Consider the following 13,392-nt stretch of genomic DNA (forward strand, 5'->3'; position numbering starts at 1 on the left):
TTCCTGTTCCTCTCCTAAACATCCCATAAATCTTGTGCAATCCTAAAATGCTTTTCCCCTGCATCCCATAACGTGTCCCGCACCCCCAGGCAGTGGCCTCCGGTAGTCTGAACGGCGGTTGTGAGAGCCCTCCCATTGCCTCACCTTGATGGGTGGTTTCACACCTGGGCAGGGGCTGAGGCACTCCTGCGACAGCCCTGGGAGAGGCCCAGCCAGGGTGTCCCTGTGAGTCCTTAACTTGGGTTCCCGCCTGCCATTGTGCCCCTGTGCTCCTCTGGGTTTGTGGTGATGGGCCTTTGATGGGCTGATGGCTCCTGCCAGGGGCCTGGGAGTAGCTGGGGCAGGGTGTTACCTGGGTTCTCCCACCTGCCATCCCCTCTGTGCTCCTTTGCGTGTGTAGTTTTTACCACTCCCCCAAACAAAGCACTGTTATTTTTGGTTTTTTTTTGTTTTAATCTAACCCTAGCCACCACCTCTTAGAGAAACTCCAGCTAATGGAGAAGGCAGCAGCATGACTCCTTAGAAATACAGGCTGCCAAGAGCGTATTAAATCCTGTCTTCTGCTCTGGTCTCTGGCTTTTCATAGCATGTGGGGCAAATTGATCGGATTTGGCCAGTAGGGAGTAAATTACAGAAAGTCAGTCATGGATGTACAGTGCCAACTAACTATCTTTTATTTAGATGGGTTCAAGTACCATTGCGTCTGCATGTGTACTCTGCCCTCCTGAAAGACTGGCAGGTAAGTTGCTCTCAGGTCATTTTTATTTTCATTATTCAATACCTTCAGTGATGAATAGCTACCTAGCGCTGACACAAAAGCCCCGACAGGCTGTGCTGGTAGAAAGGCGTAGTATGCCACAAACAGCCAGCTGTAATCAGCATTGACTCCGGTTCGCTCGCCTACACGTTCCTGTGAGCTAATTCCCCCGAATGCGGCACATGCACCTACCAGGGGAGAGCCATGCCAAGAGGTTGCCCGCCAGTCTTCATGAACATGCCTGTTCCAGCAACCGCATCCGAACACAAGAAAGCTATAGGAAAATATAAAGCCCAGTTTTTTCACTGCAGCATCTCCATATGCACGAGGGTGGTCTTGCCTTAGGTTGGATTTATTAGGTCAGCTGGCAGTTCTCCAAAGTAATGCAACAGCATCCTAAAACAAGAGCACAGATGAAGAGCCTGTCAGCACCAGTGGGCAATCCAGCTGGCAATAAACCACAAGAAAAGATCAGGCATAATAAGGTAAAGTATAAATATTATAGCATACCTGTCAAGCCACCAAAGCAGGTCTTTTCACACAGTATAGAACGGTTTCTCAGCTGAAGTAATCAATTCAGTCTCCATTATCAGTTTAAATTAAAGGCAAGTAAATTAAAGGAAGATACTCATTTACCAGGACCAAGAACTGCAGATGGATTGCTCAAAATTGAGTGGAAGAGAGTTAAAACAATTGAGGAAATTCAACACAAATAAAAGTAAAATGATGCATATGAGGAAAAAATTTTCTTGAACTGTCGTTATAATTACTGTTTTTAGGTTGACTACTACCAATTAAGAATGAGACTTCAAGGTTATCTGTGTTTTAAGATCCATTAAAAAAACATTTTTCAGAAGCACTGAAGAAAAAAAATTAGCTATTAGGAAGTAGAGAACAAATGGAAGTCATAATTTTGTGGTTATATGAGATAGGTGGCAAAGTGGGGGCCACTTGCCTTTTTCTGCTCCAACGCAAAAGCCTAGAGGCATCAAACAGAATGAGGAGGTGGCAGATTCAGCACAAAACAGAGGAGATGCTGCTTCACACTGTGAAAGTGTGGGACTTCTTGCCACAAACACTGTGGGTGCTGGGGGAGTATTTGGAAGATGGATCATTACCTACTTGCCAGGCATTTGTACTCTTTCTTCTGAGATGGGAGCTACTGGCCACTTTTTTGCAAGGGGGAGATTTTTAAAAAAAATTTTATCTAAAAGCGCACAGGCCACACAGCGCAGGGAATTTTCTGGCATTACGTTGTCTCCTTCTCAGCAGTTTCTCGAGTAGTCCCACAGAAGCTGCCTTCTCCTGCTGGTACCAGCCATTGCCAGTGTAGGAAGCTGTGTCTGCAAACATCTGGGTTGGCTTCTCCCGGCCCAGCGCCTGGTCTGCACATCGTTGCAAAATTGGGTCCCCCTTAGTGCTCTGAACAGCACAGCGTTTCAAAATGATGAAATCACTGGTTACTTTGCCACAACAGACGAAATTCCCAGTTAGGAAATGCTCTTGTCAGACAGGTTATGTTGTTATGTGCTATGTTGTTTTTTAAAAGCTTTACATCCTTGATGTGCTAACTCCCATTTGTCCTGCTGATCTTTCTGATTTCTGTTTGGTAATGGCATCCTTTCAGACTATCTTGGGCCACAGTAAAATACACGAGGAGAATGTCAGGTACCGACAAAAGCCGCTTTGCATGCTTTCTTGTCAGTCCGGTGGGACAGTTTTTTGTGTGCCAGTGGCTGGTAACATGTCAGTATTGCACTATGACTTCTTTTTTTTAATGGAAGCAAATACATCTGGATATGGCTCTCAATATGGCCGTGTTCCGCACCTACAAAAGGAGTAAATCAGGATTTTGGGGTCTTACTCTGCTGTTGTTTCTAAGGTAGTTTTTGCATGGATATATACTTACTTTCCAACTTCTCTTATACTTTTCTTGAAGTTACTTTACTTCTACTTTTGAATCCCTGGTTATCAAGATCATGCCAGTGCATTTGCTTTCTCTGGGATATTCAGATTATCTGTGGATTACTGGTGTACAGTCAGGTTTCAGTTTTGCTCGTGAATTAACTCTGCAAAAATTAAGTTGGCTGCCTGTATTTTTAAACCCAAATTGGGTCCATGCAAATGCAGAAGTCCTTGCATAGGGACAAAGCATGCTGGATGTGACTGTACAGTGCTGGCAGGGAGCAAGTAATCCCAGCCAGACCAGCCTGACAACTAGAGAGCATCTGTGCATTGCCCTTTTGAAGGCTTTATGTTCCAAGAGCTTTGTGTGCAATATGGCACGAATGCACAGAGCAAGTCTTAATCTAATGCTGAATATGAGTCACTAAGCCCTTCCAGAAAACATGCAACTAGTAGCACTTCATGAGGCTGTAACATTTGCAAAACCCACAGGCTTTTCCTCCCCACGAATTAGCCAAGAAGTGTCTGCATTTCAATGCTGAGTTTAAATCCAGCATGGGGACTCACCTTGCCGGGTGGAGGCTGGGATATACTTACTAGAAAACAAAACTCAAGTTTGAAAAAAAATGCCATAAAAGAAAACATAGAAGAAACAACAAGGTGGACTTTTTCACTCTGAGTAAATAGAGAAGTTCAGCTGAAGGGGTGCAAATGCTGCGTTTTGCCTTTTAAGACTGGCTGGCTTTAGGAAGGCGAAGAGGTTGCCAAACCATTTCGTTGCCAAAACAGTTACTAGAGATCATGTTCTTCATGATGAAGTTAAGGCGCTTAATTGCAACGTGCTGACCAAACACTGCTATGGGAAACTACACCTTGTCTCTATTCAACAGATGATTGCTGCTTTAACGATCATCGGCTGCTGCAATTGTTCTCCCCACCGCAAATCCTTCTTCTTCATCAATAGTTGTGACTTTGACCACCTTGTTGTCCTCCTCTCCTAGAAATGTCTCTGCTTTCTTCGACTACATGCATAAACGCCCTTCCCTGTCTAACCTGTAGTGCTAAAATTCAGCTTTTTCATGGGAGTAACGCCAACTGACTTTAACTAGCTTCAGGAAGGAGACTACCATAGATAGAAAGCATTTAAGCAAAGTGTTTCCTATCTAGTATTTTGGGAAATGTGCAAAATAACCTCTCAAAAGAAATATTAGGTTGGGAATATATTCCTGAATTTATTTGGGATAAAAGTCTATTAGAAATGTTTGGAAAGTGTCAGCATAAATAACAGACAATTTTCATGCTTTTTTTCTCATATTAAAAACTAGTTTCAATTTTCCAGCTAAGGAAAAATAAAATTTTTGGCAAATTTTGTGCTTGAGCATTTCAACATCTACCCTCTTCCTTCTCATTCTTAGTTTCCTATCAGGTAAGAGGAAGAGTGTAAGGATCATTACATGTCAGCCCAATCTACCGCTTGATAACGTAGCCTGCATTGGGCTCCGACTCCTCATTTGACGCTCTCACACTCTCCCACCTAGTTCCTCAGGGGAAGTACAAAGCTATGTATCCAAATATACCAAACAAATGTATCCAAGAAGGAGACTCTGCCTTTAAAACAACTATTGAACTTGATCGCTGATGAATCTTTACTCACTTCCTGAGAGATGTGTCTTCAGCATTAACCAATACTTACGGCTTTTTGCCATCTGGCCCTTACTTTGCTTGTCTTCTCTTTGTAAACTGTGAATACAGCTGCCTGGAAACACCTCAGTGCTGCTATCATGTAAGAAAGCAAAGCTGTGACGTGTTTCTTTTGTTTTAACGCATATTTTTCTTATCCAACACAAAACCTCACAAACAGATGGTGCTATTTTTGAGAAGCTGAGTATTAGAACATAACAGAGGGCCATAGGAAGTGCTGGGCCACCTTAGCTTGGCCTCTGCTTTCCAAAATAAGATGTCCCACTAAACTCTCAGACATAGTTCCTGCCCTGCAAGTGCTGGCAGAGGTGTCAGCCTGAAAAGCTTTCCTGAGCACGACTTGAGGCAGGCCCTGAACACTGCTGCCATGCGAGGCTGGCACGCGCCATCCCAACACTGACAAGACTTGGAACCAAGGCAACCGGAAGGAAAAGGTGGATCCAGTCACCACACTGGGCACTTCTGTGGTCACTGCAGGGTACGTGCAGACTGCCTGTGGCCTGAAGACCATCTTTACTGGGTGTGAGGCAAGCAGCATGTCTTCTGGACTGAGACGTGTCAAAGAAGGCAACCTTTAGCACTTGGTGCAGAGCCGCAAGCTGGGGAGGACAAAGACAGAACCTGCCGGGCGATTCCAGTTGCATGTTGTCCTTGAGCAGTATCCATCTTGTAATATGTTTTAAGTGCAACCCTTCAGCTCAAGAATCAAAGGCTAAAGATTCCATGTTAATTAGTAATCTCTGGAGTCATACAGATCTGTAATAACTACCTACAGATCAAAGACATTTCATGTTTAGCGTATTTTAATATCAAGATACCCTTCAGTTCAAGAATCAAAAAGGCTAAAGATTCCATGTTAATTAGTAATCTCTGGAGTCATACAGATCTGTAATAACTACCTACAGATCAAAGACATTTCATGTTTAGCGTATTTTAATATCAAGATAGAATTAACATTGTAATTTCTGTAATTAAAGTCTTGAAATTAGTATTTGGAAGAGGCCAGTTTATTCTTCTATTTATCTGATTGAATGCAGCCAATTTTTGAATGATGTTTCACATCCAGGTCTACAATCAAGGTTTTGGTACCAGCTAGCCAGGATACGAAAGCTGCTGTATGATTTGTTGGATTATCCCAGCTGGATGAACGGGACTCAGAAGGCCCACTGCGTATGATCATTCCCATATATAGGCGCTGAAGAAAATGACGTAAAAAGAAGAAAACTACAAATGTTGGCATACCAACCTTATCTTCAGTCATTGCTGGCATTGCTTCTTGTTGTTAAGTAAGTTACTATTTTGATTGTGCTAAAACCTTATCTAGAGAAGTAAAAATAGTGAAAATATTCCTTAAAATGTTTCCATTTGCAAGTCTCAGTCCTTGAACCAAAGTAACCACATACTTGAAGATCCGTTTGTCCTTGATTTCTTTTCTGAAGCTTCCAACCTTCCCTGAAACCGTGAGTTAGGAATGTTAAAAATAAAAAAGCAGTTTGAATTTATCTATTTATATCACATTTATATCCATTTATATTACAGCAACCAACGCAAATTCTTCAAATTTTAGACTTGATAATTGAGACATCATTGTAATAATGATTTATTATACCGCTCCCAGAGTTACCTCTCTAACATACTGCTATGGCTTTCGGTGTTATCGAAGGCTGGGCTGAAGCATCTCTCTCAGAAACTCCAAAGCTTATTTTCTTGTATAAAACTTTGAACGCTGGGCAGAGGGGATTACAAAAGACAGTAGAGTGGCTAAAGCAGTTTATATTATCAGTTATTTGGAAAAAAATTGTCTTGATTAACCTCTAAATGCTTTATTTGTTACAGTGGTAGTTAGGTATTATGATGCCAAGATATGGTCTAAACAGAGCTATGCATTATCACAGCATTGTGCCAACTCTTCTCTGCCACATTTGTTTTGAGTAATGGTTTTAATGTAAACCAGACCCAAGATATTTCCGGCTAGGTTTCCTCACATCTCTCTTTTATCTTTGTCTAGCATCTCCAATTGCATGAACAATCTTCCCTGAGGTTGTTGTCACTGGTGTCCTTTATAAATTTCCAATTTGCATTATATGCGCTGCCTGTAATAACTCCTAACTATATAATAATCCTTTGGATTATAAAAGGCAGTGTTCTACATTATTTCTCAGAGATGAATTAACTCTCCTCTCTCTTCCTTCTTCTGTGGTTTACAATATTGGTACAGTAAATACAGGCATTCATGAATTTAATTTGGTACCATCCTGCTGCTAACAGAGAGATCATAAATCATAGAATCATAGAATATTTTGGGTTGGAAGAGACTTTTAAAGGTCATCTAGTCCAACCCCCCTGCAATGAGCAGGGACATCTTCAACTAGATCAGGTTGCTCAGAGCCCCGTCCAACCTGGCCTTGAATGTTTCCAGGCATGGGGCATCTACACCTCTCTGGGCAACCTGTTCCAGTGTTTCACCACCCTCACTGTAAAAAATTTCTTCCTTATACCTAGTCTAAATCTACCCTTTTTTACTTTAAAACCATTCCCCCTTGTCCTGTTGCAACAGGCTCTGCTAAAAAGTCTGTCCCCATCTTTCTTACAAGCCCCCTTTAAGTACTGAAAGGCTGCAGGAAGGTCTTCCCGGAGCCTTCTCTTCTCCAGGCTGAACAACCCCAACTCTCTCAGCCTTTCCTCACAGGAGAGGCGTTCCATGCCCCTGATCATTTTCGTGGCCCTCCTCTGGACCCGATCCAACAGGTCCCTGGCTTTCCTGTGCTGAGGGCTCCAGAGCTGGACACAGTACTCCAGGTGGGGTCTCACCAGAGCAGAGCAGAGGGGCAGAATCACCTCCCTTGGCCCGCTGGCCACCCTTCTTTTGACGTGGACATGTAGTCCAGAACAAAGAGATACGATCAGCAAGTTGTGTCGCTATTTTTCTGAAAGATCAGCCCCTGGAGTGCCTTTGAAGACGCTGTACATCCACCTGCCTTCAACCTTTGCAATGGTCTGTGCAGGGAGTATTCAGGCTGTTGCACAGCAAACAGAGTTTGGTTTTAAAACCAGCCTCAGGGATGCCCTCTGCGGTTATCATAGAACTACAGCTCTAGTCCACCGTGGCAGTCGGGACTTAAACTCAGTTTCTGTGTCCTCCCTGACTAAGTCTTCAAAAAATACTATAGACAAATGTTCTGGCTTCATGAATGGAGTTGATGGGATAGCATTTTACCCATGAACTCCAAGAGCAAGGTGTTGTAGGGCACTGCTATGGTTTTAATCCCAGATGAAATGTGAAATTACCAAAATACATAATCTGGTAAGGGCTGAATAGTCCCAGTATCAAAAAGAGAATCTCATGAAAAATATAGGAATGCTCTATCAAATTCCACACAGTGCAGCAAAAGGGCTGTTTGCAACTGCTATGCAATTTAGATGGAAAAAAAAAGTATTCTCCAGCTTTGGCTAATCCAATTGTAAAACCCCCAAATGCTGCTTCCATTTTGTCCCTTGGGAGATGAGTGAGAGAGAGCTCACTCTCTCGTTTCAGTTCACTCGTGATACTGTACGTGAGGGAAGGCCCTAGATTCCATATACTATTTTCCCTTCCTTCCTGTCCTCTTCCCCCACCCCAAATACCCTTTTAAACCACTATTTTTTTGGTTCAAACAACAAGGCTAAACAGGTGAAATTTTAAATAATGATTGAGGATTTTTTTTATTCATTTAAGTTTCAATATCATTACAGAAAATGTTATGGTACAGAGTTGTTTAACATTAGTTTTATTTCTTCGCTCGTTTAATTTCCACACGAATGCTGGTAACACTAATATCTGTACAAGATCAGTCTTTGATTTTTTTTAATTTTTAGTTCTGTACATTTTTAAATGTATTGGTTAAAAAGGCTGTCAGCACTTAAGGAAGCAATTTTTTTGTTTGTGGAAATAAAAGGTATCCAGTTACTGCCCAAGAGTACTGAGCTGGGTGGCTGCCGGGACAAGAGAGATCCCTGAATGCGCAGCGAGGTGAGAAAACCTCGGGGCTTCATTGGGTTCCCAGTGCAGCCACTCTGCTTTTGGCACTGTGCACATCAACACGAGATACAAGATAAAGAACAAGCAGAAGCTCTCTGTGAAGCGGTTATGAAGCATACTAATAAGGGAAATCCAAGTGTTGTCTACGCTAGTATAAATAAGCAGACAGCCTTGTTTTAAGAGCATAAGTAGTTGTATCTTAAAGATGAGAAAAAACACAAGTTCTGCAGGCACCTACTGCTGTCTACTAAAAGCTACTGCTATTGGAACTAGCATTGAACACACAAAGCAATTGCAAGGAAAGGAAAAAGTTGCTTTGATATAATCAGAATAAATTTCTTTGTTAAGATTTGTTTTAAAGTTTTTTTTAAAAGGTATTTATTTAAATTCCATTTGAAATATAATTCAAGATGTTGACTATACTGATCAACCTTTATCCAAATCAGAAAAACTAGCTGTGCCGTTGCATATTACAGGATACAGTCAATGATATGTGGACATGCATCAAAGCTTCGCTCTTGCTGGTGACATCATAGCCTTCCAATGACCATGACATCCACCACCTCCCCCTTGTGAAGCTCCACATACTGCTCTGTCTTTGGAGGTAGCATCAACAGTCCATTGGCACTGCGCATACTCATCAGACGACTGCTCATCTGATTCCCTACAGGAGAGCGAGAGAAAAATTTCAGTTAAGTTTTCAGTTAGTTTCAAATGCTGCAACACACCACGCGGGAAACAAGAGCTGTTCTTACGAAGAGGTTCATGTTGCTAACTTATTCGTAGAGCTGGGATCTCGCTGTTCTAAGGTGGATGGAAACAGAGAACTCTGTAGAGAATCAGTCAGCCTCTCATCGCTCTGGCTCTCAAAACTCTCATTCCCTTTGCTGATCGCTTTCCTATCCAGCCTTCCACATTATCTGTACCTCATATCTTGTCATAGTAAATTGCTTTTCTGTTGGAATTTCTAATTCTATCAAAATTACTTATTTTTCAATTTGTATACCTAATTGCGATTGTATAAAGACTAAAACCAGCACAGTCTGGAATGTTTTTAGTATACTGTTATAGAGTAAGTTTGATTAACTGTATTCTTCTCTCTGAATAGTCTTGTTTAGCATTAGTAGCTTAGCACTAGTAGCTAAAGTAGTTGAAGCCTTAGGTCACAAGAACTGACGGAGAGTAAACTTTTTGATAAAACTAATGCTGCTAACACAGAACTAGCTGAATCCAGCAGATGCGAGCAGAATGAAGAAGATGACGACCAAGGAAACAATTCCAAGAGAATGAAGTAACTTCAGAAGGCGGCCAGCCCAGCGACTAAGAAAACCAGTAAGAAGTCAAGAGACCACCGACCAGAATTAAGTGATTGGACTTGGGGACCGCTGGGTGGTACGGGTATAATTGGAGGGCGCGACCTGGGGTAGGGATCCCTCTCCAGAGGCACCCAGCTCGAGCTGTAACCTCAGAACTGATAAAAGAGTAATTGGAAACCTTCACTCGGACTTTTCATTTTTCAGCGGGATCCTGGCGTTGGGCCCTGTTACAGTGGCCGGCTGCGTAAATCCATAACATATACCACCTCAAAAGAATGGGTTTCCTTGGGACACTGAGCTTCACAACATGTCCTGAAGATAAACAGTATCATATTGGTAGTACTGACAAAAAATGAAAATGCAATAAAAAGTCATGCCCTTTAGTTTCTCGGTTTTCAAACTTCCAGATTGACAGAGAAATCATTCCAGACAGTGTGCTTGCGTAAGGAAAGAAGTGGTGCACAACAAGACAGAGTTAAACCAAAGACAGCATTATAGATGGAAGTAATACCTTGAATTATACCTGGAAGTATGTCAGAGGCTGTGTGATCTTGGGAGTCGATGGTAAGAAGTTTCTCTGAGTAAACAGTAAGATGCATTTGAGCTAATGTCTTTCCTGTGGAGACCTGTATATAGTGCTTTGTATTGAACAATTTGGATGTAGCAAAAACACAATTAGTTGTTTAAGGACCTGAATCTCTTGAGAAACTGGCAGAGTCGGTCTTCTAGCAGTATAGAGCTAAAAATGTATTCAAATATAGTATTTACCTCAACTGCAGCTGAGTATCCAGAAGTATCCCTAGGTGGCAAACATGACTCATAAATAAGTCTTAGTCTGCTTTAAGAGAACATATACAGCCTCTGCTACCTCTTCTACTTTTCCAGTTCAGCTAGAATCATGCTTCTTTTATCTGTATTGTTCCTACCTATGGCCCAACTTGTGTTTGTTTAGTACATTCGTAAGAGCAAAAGTAAGCAAATGTGCCTGTGAGTGCAAGTAAGCATGGGTGGATGTTTATAAAAAGGAATGTGTGCTCATATGCAAGCATAAAGGTGTATTGTGTGTGTGTGTGTCTATAAAAGCAGGTTATTCAGATAAAGGAAGTTTTAATGGTTAAGTTGGTAAGTCATATCATGACTGAGTTTTATACTAACATACATGTATGCATGTGCACAAGTATGTCAGCAAATCAGTCTGCATAAGGAACGTTATATGAAAAAACATGTGCACATGCTTTGTTGTTTTTAGACATAGACGTAGGAAAGCAAGGACCTGTGTGAGCGTGTCTGTCAGTCTGTGTGACTGGGCACTAACCTGTACTCTGCGCCCAAGGTAGTGGTTCTTGGTGATGCCAAGTCAGTATGCACCGATGATATTCTGGGCGGGGGTCCAATTTTACATCACATGATAACTGTAGAAGAAGCAAAGAAAGGATGAAAATGTCACGCATTCAGATTGCACTAAGATAATGGAATCATCTGCTCAATTGTTTTTCCTTAAAAACAGTCTTTTTAAAAACTTGCATTTTGAGGTCAGATGGTGTCTAGTGCAAGATCAAAAGCTGTAGAAGGTAGAGACTGCAGTATTTAAGGGAAATACAACTGCGATATTATAGTATCAAAGTGTATGAAGGAGTCTACATGCATTATGTGGAATATTCCAAAACTGTTCCTTTACTGGGAGTTTAAAGACAGTATTTCTCTGGAAAAAAGCTTTATCGTTTCTGGTCTCTGGATTACACTGCATAAAGATAAAAATTTTATTCGCATTCAAAATCCTGCTAGCTCTGACAAAAGGGAAATGGCCAATCTTTGAAATTAAAAGACATACAAGGGATGGCTCACAATGGAATTTAATGGAACACATTGGAAAATTCATGCAAAAGTGGGGGTTACTACAAATTGCTCTCTGTTTTAGAGTATTTTAGCTGTGAGATAAAGAAAAATCTGAATGCCTGAGGAAGTGCGAGAGAGAGACATGGGATAAGCAGTAAGGGAAAAGTGCACAGCCAAGAACACTAGGAAAACTATAAAAGGTAATGTGTTCCTTGGTACTTTACTTGAATCAAAAATAGAAGAATAATACATTATAATAACATGCCTTGAATCTATGTTAAACAGAGTTACAATATCCATAATTTCTTTTAAGAATGAAATGAATAGTTTAAGGGATTTATATTGCTTAGGGTGAGGGTCATGTGGGTTACTTATATAAATAACTCAAGAACAGAAAGGCTTTAAAGTTTGTATTTTCTATTGCTAATACAGAACTATCCTACTCTTTAGGTATTCCCAGATTACTCTGCATTTTTACCAAGGTTAAAACAAATGTTTTTTTTAAATAGAAAAGCGTCCTTCCTGCCTGATTGGCAAATGGCTGCCTCTGCATCTGTGTATCTTGCTCCATTAGATGGCCATCTAACTCTTAGAAATTATGGGACTGAATATTACCGTTAACAGAGATTGAGAATATACCTCTGTTTTGTGTGAACTTCCTTCAACTTGCTGGAATTAGTCTAGGGCTCAGATCCCCGAAACAAGACAGCCTTTCAGAGCCCAAAGAGCTGTGCTTCAACATCTTGAGAGAATTTTTAAACAGAGGACGAGCTTCTTACCCTGGCTTTGATGATGGTGGGCCGAGGATCCAGGATACCCTGCATTTTCCTCAGTGCAGGAACAACAAAGAGATTGCAGGTGACAACAGCTGACACAGGGTTGCCTGTAGGACAAAGAACAGTTGGTGGTGACTCCCTCTCGATTTACTCTATGAAATGCTGAAAGTGATCTCATGTTTTTATAGCAATTGCACTCTAAAGCAATTGCTCTAAAGAGCTTTTCATGCTATGTACAGGAAACGTTTCATTCAAGACTGGAGTGGCATGTGGCGAGTTGAAAGCTACACTCTCTGGCTGATGGTGTGCTGAAATCCTGCTCTGACCAGAACTGCCCCATGTTCCTCAGGCCCCACCATCTGCCTCTGTTCCTCCGTTGCCTTTTGTCTTACGCCTAGATTTGTCTGGGGCTGTGGCAGGGCTAGGTATTTATTGTGCTAGGTATAGGTCCTAGCTGATAGGGCTCTTGATTCATGATTAAGGTTTCCAAGACCTATGGAAAAATAACTTTCAATTCCCTAACAGAGTGGCAAAATGCTTTAGTACAAATTCTGAGGAGAATTCTACTGATTTATATGTTTTCTGTTGACTCACAAGAGAGGTGTATGACCAACGTCTGTCAAACACCACTTGTCTTACACATCTGGACTTCCCTAGATGACAGTTCTAAAATAAATACTACGATCAGACAGATGCTCCATTGATCTCTCCCCCGGAATAAAATGTACTGCAGCAACTAAAACAAGAGAGAGAAAAAGCACTAGAGAGACATCTGAAAACCACCAGCTTACCAAGAACAGGATTCCTTGTGTAGTCAGAAATCCATGCAAAGCTAGAGCAGTAAGAATAAAATAAATTCCTCCTGATTTAGGAGGATAGAGATTTGTAGCCAGATCCCTAAGGAAATGTTTATTCTGAAACACAGCGATTTCCCAAGGCGACGCAGAGGCAGCAGGTGAAGCCATGCTGCCCTCTTTTGGTTCCACGGTACGATCATGATAAAAAAAAAATCCTGTGACATGTTCCTTGGCACTCCCTTGTTTTTGCTTCCATTTTCAATACTTCAGAGTGGATGCACTGACT

At 41.5% G+C, this 13,392-nt stretch overlaps 1 protein-coding gene across 1 annotated transcript in view; it reads right to left on the minus strand.

Annotated features, from left to right (window-relative positions):
* Positions 1-8,039: 8,039 nt before the first annotated feature.
* Positions 8,040-13,392, minus strand: part of GPHN (gephyrin) — a gene marked incomplete at its 5' end in the record, with an annotated part of 202,461 nt that continues 197,108 nt past the window's right edge. The window contains 3 exons of the mRNA XM_009578130.1: positions 8,040-9,045; positions 11,013-11,109; positions 12,313-12,416. Of these exons, the coding sequence (XP_009576425.1) occupies positions 8,912-9,045; positions 11,013-11,109; positions 12,313-12,416 (335 nt within the window). The remainder of the gene's footprint in view (positions 9,046-11,012; positions 11,110-12,312; positions 12,417-13,392) is intronic.

Source organism: Fulmarus glacialis, unplaced genomic scaffold, assembly GCF_000690835.1.
Source record: "Fulmarus glacialis isolate BGI_N327 unplaced genomic scaffold, ASM69083v1 scaffold7260, whole genome shotgun sequence".
Lineage (NCBI taxonomy): Eukaryota > Metazoa > Chordata > Aves > Procellariiformes > Procellariidae > Fulmarus > Fulmarus glacialis.